The 24,551-nt window shown below is 37.0% G+C and overlaps 1 protein-coding gene across 4 annotated transcripts in view; it reads right to left on the reverse strand.

Moving 5' to 3' along the window:
* The window catches only part of UTRN (utrophin), a 429,397-nt gene that overhangs the window by 100,241 nt on the left and 304,605 nt on the right, over positions 1–24,551 (reverse strand). For all 4 annotated transcript variants that reach the window (XM_058170259.1, XM_058170253.1, XM_058170245.1 and 1 more), the window contains exon 55: positions 1,500–1,629. In XM_058170259.1, coding sequence (XP_058026242.1) covers positions 1,500–1,629 — 130 coding nt within the window. The remainder of the gene's footprint in view (positions 1–1,499; positions 1,630–24,551) is intronic.

The following is a 24,551-nucleotide window of genomic DNA, read 5'->3' on the forward strand; positions in this document are numbered from 1 at the left end:
TGGTAATGCTGTAAAGCTCAACAATTCTAAAAAATGATTCATACTACTATTAAACTAATCTTAAAAGTTGAATTCCATTTCAACCGACAATATTTCTATTATACTTCACTAGTCCATATATCTCTCAAAAGGTATTGAATTACTTGTGTGTATAATATCAACAATAATAATATATGTCTTCTTCTGGTAAGATTGTCTGATCCCTTCTATTAAAAAATAGCTAACCAAGTTGTGAGAACATGCTGCAATGTCCAGAATAACTCCCCACCTTAAAAACAAATCTGACACAGATTTCAACTACACTGGAAACTACTCTTAGATTAACGGTCCAGGGGTCAGCAACCTGGAGCTGCATCTGTCTCTTTCACTCCTCTACTGCGGCTCCCTGTCACTCAAAATATGTGTCACAACTGCCAATGTGCAACACCCGCCGACATGCGATTTATTGAGCTTTTCAACCCAAGGTAGGCCAACCATGGATAAATCCAAGAAAAGAAAAGTTTCAGAAGAAAACAGAACGTTTAATTCAACTACATATGCTGGTTTTGTGGCCACTCAAGAAATAGTCAGACACAGGAAGGGTTTGGTGTGGCTCCTGGTGTTTTCTTTTCTGTGGGAAATGGGTCCAAATGGCACTTTGAGTATTTAAGGTTGCAGATGCCTGCAGTAACCTAAAACACGGATTGGTACTATATCAAAAAATTAGGTATAGCTATGCATAGAATCTATGTTTTAGTGATATGAAATACCTGAGAACATTTTTTTTTTTAGAAAGATGGAATGACCTTACTACACTATACAATTCCATACGGTAATGTATATGCTGACTACTTTGTGATTAGGCCGGCCCATCATGGCAGCCATTTAACGAAGGTACTCATAATATGCTCTCAGTATCCAAATGTGCTGTTTTCCTTAAATTTGCTAGGGGTCCCAAATTAAATCAATATGTTAACAGAGCATAGAAGAAATTCATAGTTCAAGTAATTGATAATTCCAGGTACTTGTTTGCATCCTTAAATTCCTTCTTATTTTTCACATTTCTTCAACAATGTTACACCACAGTTCATATTAACCATTAAGAGTGATAAGGTTTTATATCTTTTAATTAAACTTATATTTACTGAGATGTCTAGACTGCTAGAAAGAAATGTTAGATAGCATGTTTCAATGTGTCAGATTTGGCAGCTTCTAACAAAAACGAGAATCAGAGTCACATTTCAAATTGTCCAGTCCCTTGAATAAGTATAATTTCAACTGTGCTCTCAAACTATTGAGTTCTGCTTTCCTGCAGCTTAAATTTTATTTGAACAGTGCTTGCACACAAATTCTCAATAATATGTCCATCCTCATTTATTATATCAATGCATATAATATTCATTAGACGTTCTTTGAAGAAGAAAGAATATCAAATCCATTATGCTCGCATGTTCAATAAAACAATTCTTTTAACTTGAGAGAGACTCTATTTTCAAATTCAGCAATCCAAAAAAACTGACCTGACTTTGAGTGTAAGTTTTTTCTTGGTTCTTCTGGCCCTTCAATTGGTTGATCGGCAAGGAACATTCGTGCTTGGTCTACAGCACTTAAAATCACTTGCTCTTTTTCCTTCAGTTCACGTCTGAGTGCCTTTCCAAAACACAAAACAAGAATAATTTGTAAATTCACACTGCAGGCAATCTGCAGAACAGCAGTCCACTCTTTTCGTTCACTTGATCAAACTTATAATACAAAAATATCCATTTTACCAAACACAGAGATGGAATAAATAAATATAGCGTGAAAGAACATGCAAAACTGACTTGAAATCTGGAGGCAAGGCAGGCATTTTAATAGACTAAATTTAAAAACATAAAAGCAAGAAAAAAAATCCTATGTGGAATCAAAAGATTATGCTCACGCAATTTCAGAAATAACCCATGAGGATTAAGTTTAAAGGATAACACCATTAATGACAATACAGACAGAGATGGGTTTAAGCAGGTTCTGACCAGTTCTGGAGAATCAGTAGCAGAAATCTTAAGTATTTCGGAGAACCGTTAGTAAAAATTCTGACTGGCCCCATCCCCGTCTATTCTCTGCCTCCCAAGTCCCAGCTGATCGGGAAGAAATGGGTATTTTGCAGTAACCTTCCCCTGCCACACCCACCAAGCCACGCTCACCAAGCCATGCCACGCCCACTGAGCCACGCCACGCCCACCAAGCCACGCCCACAAAACTGGTAGTAAAAAAATTGAAACCCACCACTGATTTATAACCATTTAGTGACTGTTTGAAATTATGATGGGGCTGAAAATACTGACTTATGACCAGTCCTGGCACTTATAACCAGTGCAGAGTCCCTGCAGTCACATGATCAAAATGTGGACCCTTGGCAACTGGCATCAATTTATGACAGTTGCAGCGTCCTGAGATCAGCTAATGGCCATTTCTGATCTTTCCAGGCAGCCTACTACAAGCAAAATCTATGGGGGGGGGGAGCTGGATTTGCTTAACGTCCAAGGGTTCACTTAATGACCATAGTGATTCACTTAAGAACCATGGTGAAAAGATTGTAAAATCAGGCCTGAGTCGCTTAATATGCAAATAATGCTTCTACATTATGAATTGCCCAGAGAGTGCTATAAAGTGCTACGAGGTTGTATATAAGCCTAAATCAGGCATGTCCAAAGTCCGGCCCGGGGGCCAATTGCGGCCCGTGTTCAAATTTCGAGCGGCCCGCAGCCTTTTTTCCCTGCCAGCTCAGCCTGTCACTCATCCCTGCTGGCCGGCATTTTTCCCTTCACCGCACTGTCATTTTTCCAATTTTTCCAAAAATGCACGGCATTTTTCCCTTCCTGCAGCTGTCTTCTGCTTCCTCCTGCTCCACAGTGACCCTCTCTGCAGAGCATCTCAGCCATATTTTTCACCAGAAGATGGCAGTAGACCTGAGTCAGCACTCTCACTGCGTGACCCTTGTGAACTTGTGTGCCCATTTCTAAAATGGCGACTGTAACTAAAAAAAAGAAAAGTTGACAGTGAGGGCCGCCGTTTCTAAGACAAGTGGAAATTAGAGTATTTTTTAACTGAAATACAAAACAACTGTGTCTGCCTAATTTGCTAAGAGACTGTGGCTGCTTTCAAGGAATTCAATATCAAGAGCTATTTTGAAGCTATTGAAAAGGAGATCATGCTTTTTTCCTCTCCTTTCTCTGTGGACCCTGATGACGTTCCAGACCACCTGCAGCTGGAGCTCATTGAGTGTCACAGTCAGCATCAACATCTCCTTCTTGTCAACTTTTACCGCCAGCTGGATAAAGACAGGTTCCAAGAGATTCAAACATTTGCTAACAAAATGCTGAGCTTGTTTGGTTCAATATACTTGTGCGGGAAGACATTCTCGGTTATGAATATGAACAAGAACCGCGTGAGGACGAGACTAAGTGATTTTCACCTGCGCGACATCTTGCACATCAAAACCACTGTTTTTGAGCCAGACCTGGCCTATATAATGCAGTCGAGATCTCAGTATCACCCTTCACATTAGTGCAGTGAAGTTATTTATTTATTTATTTATTTATTTATTTATTTCGATTTTTATACCGCCCTTCTCCCGGAGGACTCAGGGCGGTGTACAGCCAAGTAAAAATTCAATATATAAACATTAAAAAGAAGTTAAAAAGAAATATTATAATGTGGCCGAAATTTTAAAACCATTTAAAATCTTAAAACATAAATACCCCAATAAAATTTCAATCCAGTCCCGCTTGAATAAATAGGTGCGTTTTCAGCTCACGCCGAAAGGTCCGAAGATCAGGCAATTGAGTTAAAGCGGGGGGAAGTCCATTCCAGAGCGTAGGAGCTCCTACAGAGAAGGCCCTTCCCCTGGGGGCCGCCAGCCGACATTGCTTGGCGGACGGCACCCTGAGAAGGCCCTCTCTGTGTGAGCGTCTGGTCGGTGGGAGGCACAAGGTAACAGCAGGCGGTCCCGTAAGTACCGGGTCCTAAGCCATGGGCGCTTTAAAGGTGGTAACCAAAATCTTGAAGCGCACCCGAAAGACCACAGGAAGCCAGTGCAAGCTGCGCAGGATTGGTGTTACATGGGAGCAACGAGTTGCCCCCACTATTACCCGCGCAGCTGCATTCTGGATTAGCTGCAGCCTCCGGGTGCACTTCAAGGGCAGCCCCATGTAGAGAGCATTGCAATAGTCCAAGCGGGAAGTGACAAGGGCATGAGTGACCGTGCATAAGGCATCCCGGTCAAGAAAGGGGCGCAACTGGCGCACCAAGCGCGCAGTGGAAGGCCCTCTTGGAGACGGCCGCCAAATGATCGTCAAACGACAGTCGCCCATCCAAGAGGACACCCAAGTTGCGCACCCTCTCCGTTGGGGCCAATAACTCGCCCCCCACAGCCAGCTGCGGCTGCCGGCATCCACAGCCACTCCGTCTTGGAGGGATTGAGCTTGAGTCTGTTTCTCCCCATCCAGACCCGTACAGCTTTTTTGTTTAGTCTTTCATAAAATAGTTCATTTGCATTTAATGTTAATGGTTCAAAGAATGTCAGGCTGAATGGTCGGACCCCACACATTTTCACCTCACCAAATCTGGCCCTCCTTACAAAAAGTTTGGACACCCCTGGCCTAAATACTATTGCTATTGCTAAATGCTATTAACAACTGTCTCACTTAGCAATGGACATTCTGGTCCCAGTTGTAGTTGTAAGTCAAGGACTACCTGTATAACATTATACTATCTAGTCTTGTGTTTTCGTCTGCAATCTGGAAGTGATAGGTGATGAAATTATTAAGTGTTGTGGAATCATGGCTACGTCTCATCAACAGAATATAGAAGAACACATAGGAAGAAGCTGTAGAATACCATATCGCCTTAAAAGACCACTGCAACTTTTCAAGTCAAATATTTTCAAGCAGTGATATTAATGTTAGTCCCATTCCAGCACACTTTATCTCAACCAGGATAAAGAGACCAAAAAGGGAAATCCCAAGATAGCAAATAAATGAGTGTGTGTGATTTATTCTAAAATAAGGAAGTGGAGAAGCTTCTTTGTCTATGGAGACTCTCAGTCCTCCAGGTCAGGGTTGTCCCAAAGGTGCTTTTTCCAAAAATGCAACTGGTCTTTCTTTTTATTTTTTCTTTGAAACATTTCCTTTGATAATGTTTCACTTCTCATACAAGAAGCTTCTTCAGTTCAGTTCAGAAGAAGTCTTGGATGAAAAGCAAAATGTTTTCAAACAAAAAAATCAAGAAAGTCCAGTTGCCTTTTGGAAAAATCACCTTAGGGGGATATATGTTGATATAGATGTGTGTGTGTGTGTGTGTGTGTGTGTGTGTGTGTGTGTATTCATTCTTGCTTTTATATATATTCCTTAGCTGGTGCAGGAAATGGTTGCTTCTATCCTTCTATTCTACCCTTCTGTCCAGAGCATAAATGTCATTAATTTAAAAATATGGATCTAGTCCGATATTTTGGATTAAAGGCACAAACCTATTGATTTCTCTTGAAATGAAGATATTTATACTCAACTGACCTTTGTAACTTTAATTAAACATAAAGGAGAATATGTTATGTTTTAATTTTATAAATGAACTTGCTTAGCAGTATCCCTTGCCCTTATATCATTTGTGAGTTAATTCTGTTAAAGCTTGCAAGGAGCCTTACACAAATGAAAAAGGAAAATATCCTTCCACTCAGATAACAGAAATGAAATTTTTCCTGTAGTTAGAAGAAGATGCTCCTTACTAAGAATTTTACTTACTAGACAAGCAATGCATTAGCAAACTTCACATCACCGCTTATTATGAATACATGTGGAAACCTAGTATACTATAGACCCCAGAGAACAAAAGTAGAGTTTTATGTAGTTAATGGTCAGAGGACTAGATGTCCATTAGAATCCAAAATATTATATACAGTACAGTAAGATACTTGTATTTCTATTTATTGATTGATTGCTATCCCACCTTTATTGTTTTTACAAACAACTCAAGGCAGCAAACATATCCAGCACATCTTCCTTCTCCTCCTATTTTCCAGACAAGAACCATTCTGTGAGGTGAGCTGTGCTGATAAGAGTGACTGGCCCAAGGTCACCCAGCTGGATTTCATGGCTAAGGCAGAAGTTGAACTCACAACTTCCCATTTTCTAGCCTTGTGCCTTAACTACTAGATCGAATTGGTTCTCTATCTCTAACATAGCAACTCACATTGAAAAAGACTTTACTGCTATTGAAATTATGGTTTCATTATTGTTTGTTTTTAAACAAGTGGCTAAATTTTAAAGCTTAATAACAGCAGAGAGGGTGCTGTTCCCACAGGTTGCCATCTTGAGAAAACTTTTGAGAAAATGTTTAAAATAGCTTGCAACATAGTAGAACTATTTGTTTGGATGATAATATGTTTCTCAAATGCAATGTCTAGATCTCTGCTACAGTCCAAACAATGATTAAGGAATCAAAACTTTTTGCAACAGCTTTTGTTTCAACAGGTTATTTTTATCAATATTTACCATATTAAAAATTAAAATGGATGTATTTGCTGCCACTACTACTTGTTTAATGGGATTTTCATATTATAATATCTTTTTCAGCATAGACTAGCAAACAATTTTGATTTTGTGGACCCCCCCCCCCAGAGACTCTAGGACCATAGTTTAGGAAATACTGATTTAGAATTTTGGTAGTAAGAAAAAAAAACCAGAAATGTACTGCTATCGTGTCATACAATACCAATATTATCACCTATTTACAGACTAAAATATCAGATATCATTGCCACTCTGACATTTTAAAGATACAAAATGTTGATGTTATTGTGGATTTTCTTTGCACCACAGCAAATAAAGCAACCAAGAATAATTTTATTTCACATAGAGGGAGCAACTTTCTGTTACAAATTTCAGTAGTAAAGTTCAAGTGAGTCTACTAAGCCCCCAAAGCCTTAGAGATATTTGCATCATTCATAATATTATTCCTAAACATGTATAATATTATAAAACAAACAATTATAATCCTTCACAGATTATATGTCACATATATTTTTGAAAGGCCTTAGATATGAGTAGTAGTTATGTTTATTCCCATCAAACGTGTCTGAAACTGATATGAGCCACTCCTATGCTTGGACAAAGGTGTCAGGTAAATGATAGTTGATCTCTAAGGATGGCATTACTGGCTTCACTCTAGCTCAGTGCTTCAAAGGGCAATTGTATGAGGAGGAAACTTAACACTATTGTCAATGTTCTAAGTTTATCCTCCACAATGAATGTTGGCTGCTAGTAAAAATCAAAATTTAACTTGTTTCTCCACACTAAATGTTCTTGTTCTTCCACACTAAAAATTCACTCTGCAGCATGTCTGAAATCCAAAATGAAAGGGACACTGGGTTTCTATTACTTTAAAAACATTGATCACTGGTTAATTTTTTAAAAATAAAAATGCTTATTATAGTTTCAAATTATTTTATTTATATATATGCATGAAAAAATAGACTTAGAACAGTGGTAGTCAACCTGGTCCCTGCGGCCCACTAGTGGGCATTCCAGCTTTCATGGTGGGCGGTAGGGGTTTTGTCCGATACTGAAGCACTTTCCTTTTTTTTTAATTTAATTGACTTTAGAAAAAAAAATTCATAGCATTATTTAAAAACATTTTCATTAGGTTTTGATAAAGTTCCCCGTGACAATTTAAATTTCTGAAAATATACTATTTGTATCACCCGCTGATAAGTTTAGTTTACGTTACGTAAGTGAAACTAAATGGCGCTATAGTGCGACCGCAAACAAAAGAGCCTCGTCCCAGAATAGCTCATGCATCTCCCCAGCTGTAATAGACAAACAGAGCTGGTAGCCGGTGCCCCTTCCCCCAAACCCAATCCACGATGAGCAAGAGACATGCACAGACGATGATACACGGCGCATTTCTGTGAAACCGGTGGGCGGTTAGAAAATGTTACTACTAACAAAGATACAAAAGTGGGCAGTAGGTATAAAAAGGTTGACTACCCTGACTTTGAGTACCCTACTCTATTGGTTACTGGGATAAATTTAAGCCAGATTGATTTTATTGAATTCAGTCTAAGCATAGCTAACAGTAAAATTCAAGATTCTATGTCCAATGGCTGAATTTCTTTATTCAGCAGAACTCAGGAATTGATTCTTCTTCCTGTTCTGTAACTCTTTTAGAAAACCACTTTTAGAAATTCAGGAAATTTCTGTAGCAAGTTTGATGAGGACTCAGGGGGACAACTTTAGAAAGAATAAAAAGTTCAATTATGTGATTGACTTCTATTCAAATAATATTGACTGTCCTCAGAATTTCTAAACATGCAGGCTATTCAAAATAATTACCAGTACTTCATCAACCACTAAAATATGCACAATTGATCAAATTAATTTCAAACCCAGAGGTAAACCTGACTGAATATAATGGGTCTTAGTTTCTCATAATGCACATATAATTATCCTAAAATATTTCTTTCTATGGCAGGAGAATATATTAAAGTTTAATCCACAGCACATGAATGCATAATTTGCAACTCAGTAAACATTTATTCAATTATTGTTAGCATGCTTATTTTAATATATTCAATGAAAAGTTTGTGAAAATGCTAAAAATATCATGATTCAGAAAAAGATAGGAATTCAAAGAGAATGTTAACCTTAAGACTGATGTACATAGAAGTGCTTAAAAGTTTGTGAATGCTTAATAATAGTTCATAATAAGGAAATATTTTGTTCACTTTTATTTTTGATGTGCAGCTCCCAACTCACCATTAATTGGTGTACACTCAATCCTAAAAAAAACTCAGAAAAAATAATTACTACCAACTTGCCTTCCATTGAGGACCTGTATACTGCATGAGTCAAAAAGTGGGCTGTGAAAATATTTACAGACCCCTCACATCCTGGACATAAACTGTTTCAACACCTACCCTCAAAACGACGCTATAGAGCACTGCACACCAGAACAACTAGACACAAGAACATTTTTTCCCGAATGCCATCAAATAATGCTAAACAAATAATTCCAACACTGTCAAACTATTTACGAAATCTGCACTATTAATCTTCTCATTGTTCCTGTCACCCATATCCTCCAACTGATGACTGTAACCTTGTTGCTTGTATCCTTACGATTTATATTGACTGTTTCCTAATATGATTTGATTGCTTATTTGTACCCTATGACCATCATTAAGTGTTGCACCTTATGATTCTTGACAAATGTATCTCTTCTTTTATGCAATAGCTCAGGCTGTTAGAAGCCTGTTATTAGAACACAGCAGCCTGCAATTACTGCAGGTTCAAGCCCGGCCCGAGGTTGACTCAGCCTTCCATCCTTTATAAGGTAGGTAAAATGAGGACCCAGATTGTTGGGGGGGCAATAAGTTGACTTTGTAAATATACAAATAGAATAAGACTATTGCCTTATACACTGTAAGTCGCCCTGAGTCTTCGGAGAAGGGCAGGATATAAATGTAAATATATATATATATATATATACAGAGAGCATATGCACCAAGACAAATTCCTTGTGTGTCCAATCACACTTGGCCAATAAAAATTCTATTCTATTCTATTCTATTCTATTCTATTCTATTCTATTTTATTCTAGTCCTCATTTTCCTGTAAGACAATAAATGTATCAGAATCTGAATAAATATAGGAAAGACATCCTTCTCTTCCTTATTCTTGAAGGAATAGTATAGAACTAGAAAGACAAACAAAAAACAAAAAACAAAACCCCAGCAAAATGTACCTAATCTATTCTTCTGTTCTGGTCAGACATGTTTCAGAAGATTATAATCTACAAGAGAATTACTTAAGTAATGAAAAAATTATACTATCAAGGAAAATCAATTTCAAACCAAAAGAATAGAGAAATAACTGTTCAGTCTTTCCTTCGGAAAAAATAGTAATTTACATATCACACAGAATACCTTAAATCTGAATGTGATGGAAACAACTTGAATTATTAAAAGATAACTTGAGTGAAATTATGTTGCTCATAAATCCCTGTAATAATTTAATTTCACTGTAAATTTTGAGTAAAAGCAACCTAATAGAAACAAATAGTAAAATCATGTTTCCATTAGTTTTAATCATGTACCTAACAGTCACATACAATTAGATTTTATACAGGCTTCACCACAAGAAGGAACAATCACTGGGCTGAAATTTTTGTTCTAAATCACTTTGCTATGCCTTTTTATTCACTGTTACTCAAAACACATTGATTAAATTTCTAAAATAGAAGCTACCACATCTGGAGCTCAAGCGACAAAAAGTGATGAAGAAAAAAAAAAGACTTGGTTGGTAGCTGCCATTTTATAATTTGGTTGTTGTTCTGCAACATATTAAGGAAAGATTTGAAGAGCTTGGTAGTTCACATTAACTACTAGACTGGCCTCAAAATGCTTTCTTTGAAAATAAGAGGCAGGTAACTGTAGTCCAGTATTTGCATGGAGCTTTTAAGAAAAGGGACAAAAAAGCCAGGGACCTTCTTGGGTAGCTAATAGAACAAATTATAACGATGACTGTCTCTTTTTCATAATAATTCTGTAACGATGTTCACCAACACACACTCAAAATTCTAGACTGTCTTCCAGTCCCAAAATTTTGGAAACCCATAAGAACATTGTGTGTGTGTGTGTGTGTGTGTGTGTGTGTGTGTGTGTGTGTGTGTGTAGTTTTACAGCACAGATTTTGTTTTCCTCCTTTCCGTTTGTGGGAATAGCAAAAAAGACCACTTTATACAAACCTCCTATAGATGTCTATACTTACAAAGATCAGAACTATGCAAGGGATGATATTCCTTGTGACACTGTATGGAAACTGAAGTTGGACTTTAAAGAAGCAGGATTAAAAGATGTTGAAACCTTTAAACTTTAGTGTTAGAGAACATTCCTGCAAATAAGATGAACAGCTAAGTAAATACTATGTAAGTAAATACTGCAAATACTATGGACAGACCTCGTGGTGCGACCGGAACAATCTGGAACTGAACACACTCAAAATCGTAGAAATGGTGGTAGACTTTAGGAGAAACCCTTCCATACTTCCACCTCTCACAGTACTAGACCACACAGTATCAACAGTAGAAACATTCAAATTTCTAGGTTCTATCATATCCAAGATCTAAAATGGACAGCTTACATCAAAAACATCATCAAAAAAGCACAACAAAAAATGTTCTTTCTGCGCCAACTCAGTAAGCTCAAACTGCCCAAGAAGCTGCTGATCCAGTTCTACAGAGGAATTATTGAGTCCGTAATCTGCACCTCTATAACTGTCTGGTTTGGTTCTGTAACCCAACAAGACAGACACAGACTTCAGAGGATAATTGGAACTGCAGAAAAAACAATTGCTACCAAGCTGCCTTCCATTGAGGACCTGTATATTGCACGAATCAAAAAGAGGCCTGTGAAAATATTTACAGATCCTTCACATCCTGGACATAAACTGTTTCAACTACTACCCTCAAAATGACGCTATAGAGCACTGCACACCAGAACAACTAGACACAAGAACATTTTTTTCCCTGAACGCCATCACTCTGCTAAACAAATAATTCCCTCAACACTGTCAACTATTTATTAAATCTGCACTACTATTAATCTTCTCATCATTCCCATCACCCATCTCCTTCCACTTATGACTGTAAGTTTGTTGCGTGTATCATTACGATTTATACTGATATTGTTTCCTGATTGCTTAATTGTAGTCTATCACTATCATTAAGTGTTGTATTATTAAGTGTTAAATTTGTACCCTATTACTATCATTAAGTGTTGTAAGTGTTGTACCTTGATGAAGGTATCTTTTCTTTTATGTACACTGAGAGCATATGCACCAAGACAAATTCCTTGTGTGTCCAATCACACTTAACCAATAAAAAATTCTATTCTGTTCTGTTCTGTTCTGTTCTGTTCTGTTCTGTTCCGTTCCGTTCCGTTCCGTTCCGTTCCGTTCCGTTCTATTCTAAGAAAACAAACTGATGGATCATCAAACAAATCAGCTCAAGGCTCAAATCATCCAACTTTGGCCACATTGTGTGAAGACCCGGCTCTCTGGAGAAGGCTTTTATGCTGGGAAAGGTGGAAGGAAAAAGAAGTGGGGGACCAAAAGTAAGGTGGATGGATTCAGTTACAATTGGGAGATTTGAGAGTATAGGTTAGGGATTGAATATCAGGAAGATCTATCTATGTAATCACTACGAGTCAAAAACTATTTGATGACAGATATAGCGATCAATCAATTGACTAATCAATCAATTTTATAGCTAAAATTGGTTAATATAATGCTATGGAAACATTTTCATCAATACATCCTTTGGGAAAAAAATAATTCAAAAATATTTCTGTAACACAATTCTTTCCAGAAATTTAACAGGATGTCTTATATTGTTTTTGCCTTAAAAAGTATCATTGTACAGGAAATAACAACAACAACAACAACAACAACAAAAAGAATGACTGTAATTCATTTCAATTTATAATGCAGCCTTATATCATGGAAGATAAGTATAGCAAACTGCTGTAATAATAATGCCCTCCAGTATTTAGGCAGAGCTTTTTCCCTACCAAATTTTTCTAGTTCCTCTCAATTGGAGCTATAAGGGACGGTCATGGATAATTAGTACTGTGTGGATATAACGATCACTGGTCCTCCAATTGACCCTGAACGTAGGGCACGATAATTTTTCAATATTGTCCTGTCCTGTCCTGTCCTGTCCTGTCCTATAAACAATACATTGAGAGATGAAATTAATTGACTGCACAACAATATCTTTGGAATCAGTGAGATTGGATACTTTCAGTAAGAAGATCATATTAATTATTCTGGATATGAAAAACAACAATGGAATTCCTTTCCTTTCACAATTAAGAAGGAGATAGCAACAATAGTACTTGGGTCCAGTGCAATCAGTAACTGAATAATATCAGACTTTGTGGACAATCTTTTAACATAATGATTATCCAAATCTATGCTCTGTAGATGAAGAAGAAAAGGATGTTTCATTCAAAAAGTTTTTATTAGTCAAAAAAAGGTTTATACAAATACATATCAGGTATGGTAAATTTTCATTTTTCTTATCTAAAATAAGAATTTTACTCAAATTTTTTAACACATACAACAGCCATATGGCAAGCAGGTGACACGAAGTAGCTAAGTTTACAAATTTTAAATACGTAATAAAGAAGGGTCAAGAATAAACAGAATATCGTACAAAAGAGAATAAGGAAAACCAACACAATCCCAAATATCTTTATCACTTCCTAGTTTTGGATCTCAGAACTCTGGGTTCAGCCTGACCCAACTCCAGGGCCGCAACAGCGGCAGCCGCTTCCGCCCCATGATCTATAACCTCCCCTTCTTCAATTCCTGGGTCATCTGATTCCAGGAGGGCTTTGTGTTCCTCCACATAGGCCGTAGCCTCCGCAATTGTACTGATTTTTTTCGTAATGCCCTCCCGGAAAATCATCAATCCCTCTGGCATCAGCCATCTGAAGCCCACTCCCTTCTGGTACAATTTGCTTGACAAAAAATAATATTTCTTTCTTTTTTCACGTACCTGTCTGGGAATCTGCCTCAGAATGGCTATCTCCCTGCCCCTGTAAATCAGTGCCCCACTCCTATGTTTTCTAAGAATTTCATCTCTCGTCTCTCTTCTCACAAATTTGACATGAACCTCTCTGGGAACTGCATGCGTGCGTGCATATTGCAAATTAACTCTATAAACTCGATCCACATCCCAATTCATGAAATCAACACCTCTCCCAAGAAATTCTCCCAACAATTTAGTCACAACATCTCTCAAGTCTTCTTGGTCCACTTCTTCCAAATTTTGAAACCTAAGGAAATAAGACATTTTATCCATCTGTAGTCCAAGCACAGCATTGCCTGTCGTCTCCTCTCTTTTCTGCACTGCCCGCATCTCACCCTCCAAACCTTCCACTTTCTGCTTGTTTTCTGCTGAAACTTGTTGAGTATCCTTTAAATCCTTTTGGATAGTCACAATTTCTGCTCTTATTTCATCCAATTTCTTGTCCATATTAGATAACTTTTCCAAAATTCACTCCATCTCTCCAGCAGTTGGTCTCTGACCTTTTGCCATTAAGGAAAAAAAAAAATACAAAATCCTCAGGCAGGCACAGTATCCTTGTAATTTCCTCCGGATCCACCAGGGGGCACTCACAGGAGCAACGAGTCCAGAGTACAGTTAGTCAACCAGGAAGCCGAAGGGAAGTGATGTCATCAAAATTCTCATAGTGAAGGCGGAAGCTGGACGCCACCACTGTTCCCCAGAAGGAGGGGGGGCCTCAAACCTTCCCTCCTAAATTTCTCCATCACCTCTTCAGAGCTCCACAAAACCGTAATCTTCTTATTTTAAGTTCTCCTCTCTCCAGAATAACTCGTGCTCCTTCCAACCGCAGGGGAGAAAACCCCCGCACCGGAGCACTCCACCACGCCACCGATATTCCCTTCCTTCTCCTCCTCAATTCTTCTCCGTTCCTGTTCACCACCAGGCTGCTGCATTTATAAATCAATGCCCGGTGTCACGGGCACAGCGCCCAGGCGACGACCAAAATAATGGCGCGGCCTGTGGCCTCCAAACCCCGCCAAGCCTAGGACGCGCCAGCATCGGTCCCCACAGTCCTGTATGTCGGCTGGGAGACCCCTGGCGAGCCGTCCGTGCGGCAGGTGTCCTTTTCGGAACACCTGGCCCCTGAGGGCCTCGGCGGCGGCCGGATTCGGGCGCTGGAGGCAGGAGAAGCCTTCCAGACGTCCGTTGCCGCTGGACACCGGAAGTCGTCTCCGAAGAAAAGGATGTTGATAGGTTTTTATGGCTAAGTTCAATTTGAAACTGAGATTTGTACTGCTTGTGGATAGAGAGTAGAACATCAAGAGCTGGAACTGGTAAGGGAAATAATGTAATTGGACTTTATGACCCAGGACTTAGAAATGAAGCAGGACAATGATTTATTAGTTCTGCCATTCCTGTGATTTTTTCATTTCTTCATTTGAACAGTGTTCAAACCAAAATAACACACACGTACATCACTAGAGGGAGTACACAGAAATCAAATTGACTATATTATTGGTACCAGGAAGTAAAAGAATTCTAAGTCAAGTTAAAGTGGAAGAACAAACCCAACCAACTTCCAATAAATGATCTTAAACTTATACCCACTTTTCAAATGGAACATCAGGGATTGTTTTGAAGCCCTGAAACTGGAACTATGTAATGAAATCAAAGAAGTTATTATGGATGAACATGAAAAGAGACTGCCAAAGATGAAAAAACATAAAACAGGAAACTGGATGTCAGAACAAGCTGGGGAAATTGTCAAGATGAGAAGAGAAGCCTAAGCAAAGAATGACAAACTTCTCAGAAAGGAACTTCACAAAGAATTTCAGAGCACTCTTAGAAGCAACATGAAGCAATTTATTACAACAGCAGCAAAAAAGACACTGAGGATGAACATAAACATGGAAAAACAAGTAAATATCTCCAAACTCAGAAGGAGGTTCTGACCTCAAATTGGTAATACTAATATGCTAATGGGAAGATACTAACTGGTTTAGTGACAATCAAATAAAGATGGAAGCAGCATACAATGAAATTCAGTAGAGATATTTACATTCAACATACATTATAAGATAGTCCCAATTTACAATATCTTCTGTTACTAGAACATTAAGTTAGATCAGCACTCCAATCATTACCAAGTCGGAAGGCTACAAGAAAGACAGAAATATCTACAAAAATGTGATAAGCAACTGAACAATAAACAGTAAAAGTTCTAACCAAACTATGCCAGCAAATCTGTAGAATGACAACAACTGAAAGAAGTCACCATTAGAAGACCTGACAGGTCAGGTTGTGGACATATCACAATGGAGAAAATCCATGTATCTGAATACTGAGGCAATATTGTGTTGATAGCATATATAATTCATGAATCACTAATTATTATGTAATCAAATTTAAGAAGGAAGGGGACATATTTGGTTTATAGTGGATTTCAGTGAAAATTGTGTTCATCAAAAATAGTTTTCCACTCCCCAACCTTTTCTGTACATCAGTCAACATCATGTGACTCTGTTCTTTGTCCATCACCTGTACATTTTCTATTTTAAAAATATCCATAATTGTATCTCATCTTCTACTCAAATATATCTCGACGCCTGTTACATAGTTTTGCTTTTTTTCTTTTCATTCTTCTCTATCTTCAAATTTTGAATCCTATCATGTTCATTACTTTTATTCCATTACACCCCTGCTTGTACCTCAATTTCAGTATTTTTTACCTCTCTTAAGCTTTTGTAACATCTAAGTATCCTCTCTGGTCTGACAAGTGTTTTACTCTGCACTTCAAAATAATCCCAGTCTTTTTATTCTCTTTTAGAGTAATCTTTGTAATAAGCGGTCTAATTTTCAATTTCCTCCTGTTTCTCTCTGCCCACTATTCTGCTAATCATCTTCAACTTTCTAAGAATTAACTTGCAGGCTTGCATCCTAATAAAATGTTTTCTTCTACTAGTGGCAATGCTTGAATCAAGGATTCTGCCAGCAAAAGAAAGAAACTATCTTGCTCCCTAGCAGTCTGCCTCAGAGAATCTCCTCGGCTTCTAAGTAAATATTTAGGATGAGATATTTAAAAGGACTGTAGGGGAGGAGGTGATCTGTCTAAGTCAAATTCCTCCTATCCATACCAATGTTTGCATTCTCGGCCTCTTTATTAACCTCTGGAGATAATATTTACATAAAATAATTCATAAATCAGGCCAGTAAAATATGCATAGAAAACTAATAACTCTGATGTCAAGGTTCTCTTACGATTTTCCTGATATGATCCTCTTCAAGTTCTAATTTTGTAAGTCGTGCCTCCTTTGCCCTTCCCGCAATAGTACTTCATTTCCAATAAGGAAACATGTTTATTTCCTTCATTCTGGGAAGAAAAGTTTAATACTCAATGCCAGGCACACCGATTGAGCTAGAGCAAGAAATTTACCAATCTGGCAACTGAGAATGCTTGCAGGAATTTCTACTGCTTTATCCTTTGTATTGCACTATGAATCATGTGGCTGTGCAAATCAAACATGAAATGCAGTACTGAGCATAGAATTTCAGAGTTTTGTTTTAATTTGAAAGCAGGTTTCTAGTCCATATGGATATTGATTAAATATAAATACATTTGATAGTACCTAATAAAATTTCAAAAGCTTCTAGTAGCACCCAATCAACCTTGACTGATCAGAAAAAGCTGGGTAATATTTTCAGTATTTGAAGAATACTTCAAATACTTCAAACACTGCAACTACATCACAAAAAAGGCTTTAAGAGTTGTAAACCTAATCTTGCGTAGCTTCTTCTGCAAAAACACTACACTACTAACCAAAGCATATAAAACATTCACTAGACCAATTCTAGAATACAGCTCGACTTTCTGGAACCCATACCACATTTCTGACATCAATACAACTGAACGTGTCCAAAAATATTTTACAAGAAGAGTTCTCCACTCCTCTGAATACAACAAAATACCTTATGCCACCAGACTTGAAATCCTGGGCTTAGAAAATTTAGAACTCCGCCGCCTTCGACATGATCTGAGTTTAATTCATAAAATCATCTATTACCATGTCCTTCCTGTCGAAGACTACTTCAGCTTCAATTGCAACAATACATGAGCACACAATAGATTTAAGCTTAATGTTAACCTCTCTAATCTTGATTGCAGAAAATATGACTTCTGTAACATAATTGTTAATGCTTGGAATAAACTACCTGACTCTGTGGTCTCTTCTCAAAATCCCCAAAGCTTCAACTAAAAACTGTCTACTATTGACCTCACCCCATTTCTAAGAGGTCTGTAAGGGGCATGCATAAGAGCACAAGCGTACCTTCCATTCCTGTCCTAATGTTTCCTTTCGTTATATCCAATTAATATAGTTATTACATACTCATACTTATATATATGTTTATATATTGTATAGTTATTACATGCTTATGCTTATATATACTGTGTGACTAAATAAATAAATAAATAAATAAAATAAATAAATGCAGGTTTATAGAGCTGTACCAGTTCTTTGCTTCTTATAAAAATTAAGGTCATGTTGTGTAATATAATGGAACTGCAGATAAATAGCTTAAAATATATAATTTCCTAGTAGCAAATTCAGTTTATCAAAACACAAGTTTCTTCCCCTCATTTTGTATTACACAAACCCTAAAGAAGGGCTTTAAAAGAAATATTTATAGATCTGGGGGAGTACTCCAAGAGAAACAACCAAAATCATGAAATGGGCATTTTGATTTTCCTTTCTTCACCGCATAAAGTATTGCATAATCAATTTGATTTATCTTATTACTCCAAACATTATCTACAGTGAAGAGCTACACTATCTTCCTATAAATACTTGGATTTGGCACAAACTGCAGGAGCCTCCAAAGATGAGCTTTTAAGTGGAAAACAACTCAGAGCCATTCATTATTTATTTGTTATTGTCAGTCTTTCTCTTTGTTGAACCCTCAAGTGCAGAGTTTTTTCTACAAATCATAAAATTCTTATAGTCTAAAGATTTAACTCACAAGACTCCTCGCATATGCGTGTATCTCTGAATGGTTTTGCCTTCTTAAGAGGAGCAAAGTAGCTATCATTCTTTTATCAATCATCAGTATAGGATGTGACACATCCAAATACTCTTTTCACTAATAATCAGAAACAGCAATGAAAACCAGTCCCTTTTTAAGAAAAAAAATAACTCACTCTATAATTCAGTAAGAGTTTTCCTATTATACCAGAAGGAATCAGGAAAATACCAAAAGCACTACGGACCTCTTTCACAAGAATATCTGTGAAAGCACAGTATCTCTTTTAAATTTGATGATAATCTTGACTTTTATTTCCTTTACAATATTAACAAAAATATAATGTACTGCTTATGTACATTATGTAGGGACACGGTGGCTCAGGGGCTAGGACAGCTAAGCTGTCGATCAAAAGGTCGGCAGTTCGGCGGTTCAAATCCCTAGTGCTGCCATGTAACGGGGTGAGCTCCCATTACTAGCCCCAGCTTCTGCCAACCTAGCAGTTTTGAAAGCACGTAAAAATGCAAGTAGAAAAAATAGGGACCACCTTTGGTGGGAAGGTAACAGCATTCCGTGCGCCTTTGGCATTGAGTCATGCCGGCCACATGACCACGGAGATGTCTTCGGACAGCGCCGGCTCTTCGGCTTTGAAAAGGAGATGAGCACCGCCCCCTAGAGTCAGGAATGACTAGCACGTATGTGAGAGGGGAACCTTTACGTTTATCTTTTACTGCTTATGATTATTTCCATAGAGAGCAACAGAGCTTGCTTTTTCAGTAAACAGTATACAGGTAGTTCTCAACCTACAACCATTTATTTAGTGACTCTTCAAACGGCACTGAAAATAATGGCTTATGACTGGTCCTTCCACATATAACTACTGTGGCATCCCCAAATACTATCAGATTTTGAGCACTTGGTGACCAGCATGTATTTACAACAATTGCAGTATTCCAGGGTCATATGATCACCATTTGTGACTTTCCAAGACGGCTTCCAACATGGAAAGTCACTGGGGGTAGTTGGACTTGCTTAACATCCTAAGTAGGCCCCAACCCTCCTATCTTTTGGTAAGGGCCTAAAGACCTGTCAGCTTTGAGGCCCCAGTGGGGGAACGGTGCAATGGAGGTGGCCAATTGAGTAATAACAGATCCCACCTCCCTGCTACTCCGCCCCCGCCCTTCCTATGTGTCCTTGATTTTAATCTCTGATTTTAACTTTTTATGTTTTAACTGTATATGTAATTGTAAGACACCCTATGGTAAGATGGGCAGCCAATAAATTTTATAAATAAACCAACAAATAACTAAATTTTGTGCATGACAACCGTTTTGCTTAGCGACGGAAATTCCAGTCCCAATTACTGTCGTAAACTCTCCAGCTGCAATCTGTTAAAAATATTAACAGAGCTAACGATTGAAACAAGTCAGTGTCATTACAGCGGTTAACAGTATTTTTGATTAGGAAAACGTGGCTTTTAGGGTTTATTATTCAAGATTTTTTTTTGCCATTTAAATACCAGGAGTTAATGATTCTTTTTCTAACTTCGTTCTTGTTTTTTATTTTTGTCTCTTTTCTTGCCTTTTTGCCTGGTAACAGTTTCCCAGGGAAAAGCCAGGTCATTTTCATCATAGGTCTAAATTGATTGCAATATCCTTAGTGCTCCCTAGTCACCTCGTTTGTTCCTTTTATACTCCTTGTTCAATTCTGCATTAGTTATGCTTGTGGGAACTTCTGTCCTTGTTTCCAAGTTCAGAGTCTTAAACATACAGCAAATTGCTTCCAGCTTCCATGTATATACTACCATACTAATTTTATGCATGAATAAATAAATTCTTTGCAGTCATTTAAAGAAGCTCAAGTATTTGCTGTAAGATTGCTCAGAAATGACAGCATTTAAGGAAATTCCAGATTTGCTTGTTATTTAAATTGGTATTCAATCACTTTAAATTTCCTTGTAGGAATTTTGTTTCTAGGAATTTTTGCATCTTTTGCTCAAAACAGTTCTGATAATGGAGAACAGACAAATGTTTTTTTTAATGTGTTCACTAGCTTGAGAGCATGGCAGTTATGATAAAACCTAAAAGATGGAAATGTAATTAAATAATAGGAGATAGAAATATTTTACATGTAGGTATATTTATTAGAGGCTATTTTTTGTTTGTTTGACTTTATTTATTTTATTTTATTTTATTTATTTATTTATTTTGTCACAACAATATATATAAGCATCGTACAAAAAGGTTATATAATATATAAACATATATATGAGTAAATATTAGGAGGTATAAGCATACAATAGATGATTCTATGAGTTAAATTTAGGTCTTGTTGAAGGCGACGGAGTTCCAAGTTTTTTAAGCCTAGGATTTCAAGTCTGGTGGTATAAGGTATTTTGTTGTTTTCAGAGGAATGGAGAATTCTTCTTGTAAAATATTTCTGAACAGGTTCAATTGTATTGATGTCAGAGATGTGGTGAGGATTCCAAACAGGCAAGCTGTATTCTAGAATTGGTCTAGCAAATGTTTTATATGTTCTGGTTAGTAGTGTAGTGTTTTTGGAGAAGAAGCGACTTGATCCCCCTTCAGTCCTCATGTCTACACAGGTCTTTCTTGTATAAATTTCTCTACCCCGAATATAACTGTTAATAATATAAATTTCAGGCAAATTCATAAAAAAAACAAATACATTACTTTTTTGGGAGTTAAAGCATATTTTAGCAACATTTAAATAAATGAAGCAAAGAAATTTGAATCTAGATTGTAGGCTGCTTAATTGTTTACTTCACTGAAGCAAGGTACTGGGGAAAGGGAAAGAGGAGAGAGTGAGCTATTAAATTAATAATTTTAAACACAAATGAGCCACAACTTATTTTGAAATGAGAACAACACATTAAAAATGTAAGAATGGGAATCTGGATAAAGAAGAGATTGGCAAAGGGGTATGTAAACTAGTCATTAAGAATTAAGAATGAATGGCAGATATAACCACAGAATATAACCTGTCCAATAAATAAATAATTATCAAGCAGCTAAAAATGATGCCAATTCATGAGCCAACAATGTTGCAGGAGGTTCACAAAGATAGTACATGCTGTTTTAGGGACAAAGAAAGCATTAAGTACTCTGCAGTTATCTCAATTAGGTCTTTTTTCTTTTTCTTTTTCTTCTTTTTTCATTCCACCATCCTACTCTCCACTTTACTGTTTCAGAAAGTGTTTTTTTTTATTAGAGATAACACTTTTTTTTGTTTTGCTAACAATCCAGGTTTAATAATCTTTAGGAATCAAACATTTTCCATACTGGGTTACCTATAGCCAACAACAACAATTTATTATTACAGTCTTAGACCAGAGACCACATATAGCCAAATAAACACAGTATTTTCAGGTTAAGCCAAGAAAGAACTGTCCTCTAAGTATTAAATGTTGGTATGATAATAAAAGGAACAAAACACACAAAAGGCTACTCCCACAGAAAAGGATAATTAATAAAATTACTGAATTGTGAACAAAAAAGAGATAGCAATGATATAACTAATTTTCCATGTACATTCTAAGGCGTGCACAACTCTTGCTATTACAGTGACTAAGCAATAGCAATAGCACTTAGACTTATATACTGCTTTACAGCCCTCTCTAAGCAGTATACAGAATCAGTATATTGCCCCCAACAATCTGGGTCCTCATTTTACCGATCTCGGAAGGATGGAAGGTTGAGTCAACCTTGAGCCTGCTGAGATTCAAACTGCCAAATTACAGGCAGCCAGCAGGCAGCAAAAGTATCCTGCAGTATTGCATTGTAACCACTGCGCCAGTGTGGCTCTTGATTTAGTCTCTGGCTGTAAATTTATAAAATAAATAACATTATACGATTACCAATTTGTCCTTTTCCTGGGTAAGGCAGATCCCATGGTATTTTGAAAGAAAAATAAGATTAATGTTGGAGAAATTATTTAAAGTATTTTATTTAAGGAAATGAAACTTGGTTGTGTTCAATCATTTATGCAAAGCTTTTTTTTTTTTTTTTACAAAGAGAGCTTATTAAAAAGAGAGGTGGGAAAGCAGATCTTTTATTAGAGTCCCTATGTTCTTCATCTCACTTAATTACAAAGAATAAAGTGATTATTTTTTTTAAAAAACCCCACAGATTTCTTCCTCCACACTGTAATCAAATTTCCTTCACTTGAAATTAGTAGCCCTTTAGGCCTATGAAGTTAGGAAGTAACAGGACAATAAAATGTTTGGGAGATAGAGGGGAGGAGCTTTTTTGCAGGGCCAAATAAATTCAGTACTTTTCCATGAAAAATTGTGTCAAAATAGTGGAATTTATTTTTTTGCAAAGCTCAGAGTAACAGTAATTACCAAATTGCAGCAGTTAAAATAATAATGATAAAGTGTTGTTATAAGTTTTGAACTTATGTTCAAATGCAAATGCAAATGGAGACCATTAAATTGTAATGAAGAAATCTATTTGGTAATATCACTCAAGAATCCTCATAGGAGGTAGAATCTACACCAACTTCGGAATGATCTCTGTTCAGTGAGATCTATCTCAGGCTATAAATATTAGACAGGGACAACAGCAAATGCTTTCATGTCATCATCATCATTATCATCCATATGTTTATAAATGTATTTTGTAAGTTCCTTCCTTCCTTCCTTCCTTCCTACCTACCTACCTACCTACCTACCTACCTACCTACCTACTGTTTGGGTGTAGTTCTCATAATACATTTTGCTCATTTGGAGAAAACATGATTGGAAGGGAACTAGAACCACAAAAGTGGGTTCAAGGCCTAAATGCCTACTTGGTTCTCAGTTATGCAGGCTTAAAGTCAGTATAGAAACTAGTGCAAGTAGGAGAGTAGATTGTAGGTTCATACAATCTTATGATGCTCAGCTGCTATGTATTTTTATTTTTGCGTCTGGTAGTTTATTTAATTTAATGCAAGCTGTCTACAGTCATGTATGTAGATGGAGAGAAGACAGGCAGGCAGGCAGGCAGGCAGGCAGGCAGGCAGGCAGGCAGGCAGGAAGGAAGGAAGGAAGGAAGGAAGGAAGGAAGGAAGGAAGAAAATAAATCATCTTAAAACTTAGGAATATAGAAACAGTTTATCCAACGCTTAAGTGAATAGTGTTGTTCTGAAGAGTTTAAATGAGTAGTTAAAACATGTGCCTGATATTTAAATGACAACAAAATCAAATGCCTCCTTGCTGAAGAAATTCAAAACTAAGGAATCATGATTAAAAAGGATCCACCTCACAAATTTCACAATTTCAGTACAAATAGAAATACTCTGTTCTCTTTGACAGTACATATTCTAAAGTACTGGATGATAAAAAAAGATTAGTGCTACATTTTTGTTCTTTCTTTAAATTGTTTAAATTTAATGTTAAATATATTACATTCTCTAATTCTCTCTAAAGTCCAATTCACGTTTTCCTTTAAAACACACAGAAGTTGAATGACTGTGCATCTATATAAAAAAACAACACCCCTTGAGCCCAGAAATATTTGCTTTCTTGAATTTATAATATGGTATCAAACATGTAGGGAATTCTGCTTTAAAAAATACTGGCAACTTTGAACATATTTGTCTATCAACCAAAAGCTACGGTTATTTTTCATTTCTTCATTATTTAACTTTTTATATCTAACTTTTGGACCCAGTTGGCAATGTACCCATGGCCTCTTAGGTTTAATGACGTCTAAAGATGTATTCACAGAATAGAACAGAACCCTCCAAAACAACTAGTTTTGCTAGTTATGGAAAGGACTCAATGGTTTGCAGCCAGGTATCCAACATTTTAATTGGAGGCCAGTTCTATGTTTTAACTCTTGTTTAAATGAAGCAAGGATTTACTGAAACATGTAAAACATGATCAGGGTGGATTTGATTTAAATCATAATTTTTAAAAAGCAACTGTCATCTCTTTCCCTCAGCGGCTCC

The sequence above is a fragment of the Ahaetulla prasina genome, chromosome 1 (genome assembly GCF_028640845.1).
Source record: "Ahaetulla prasina isolate Xishuangbanna chromosome 1, ASM2864084v1, whole genome shotgun sequence".
NCBI lineage: Eukaryota > Metazoa > Chordata > Lepidosauria > Squamata > Colubridae > Ahaetulla > Ahaetulla prasina.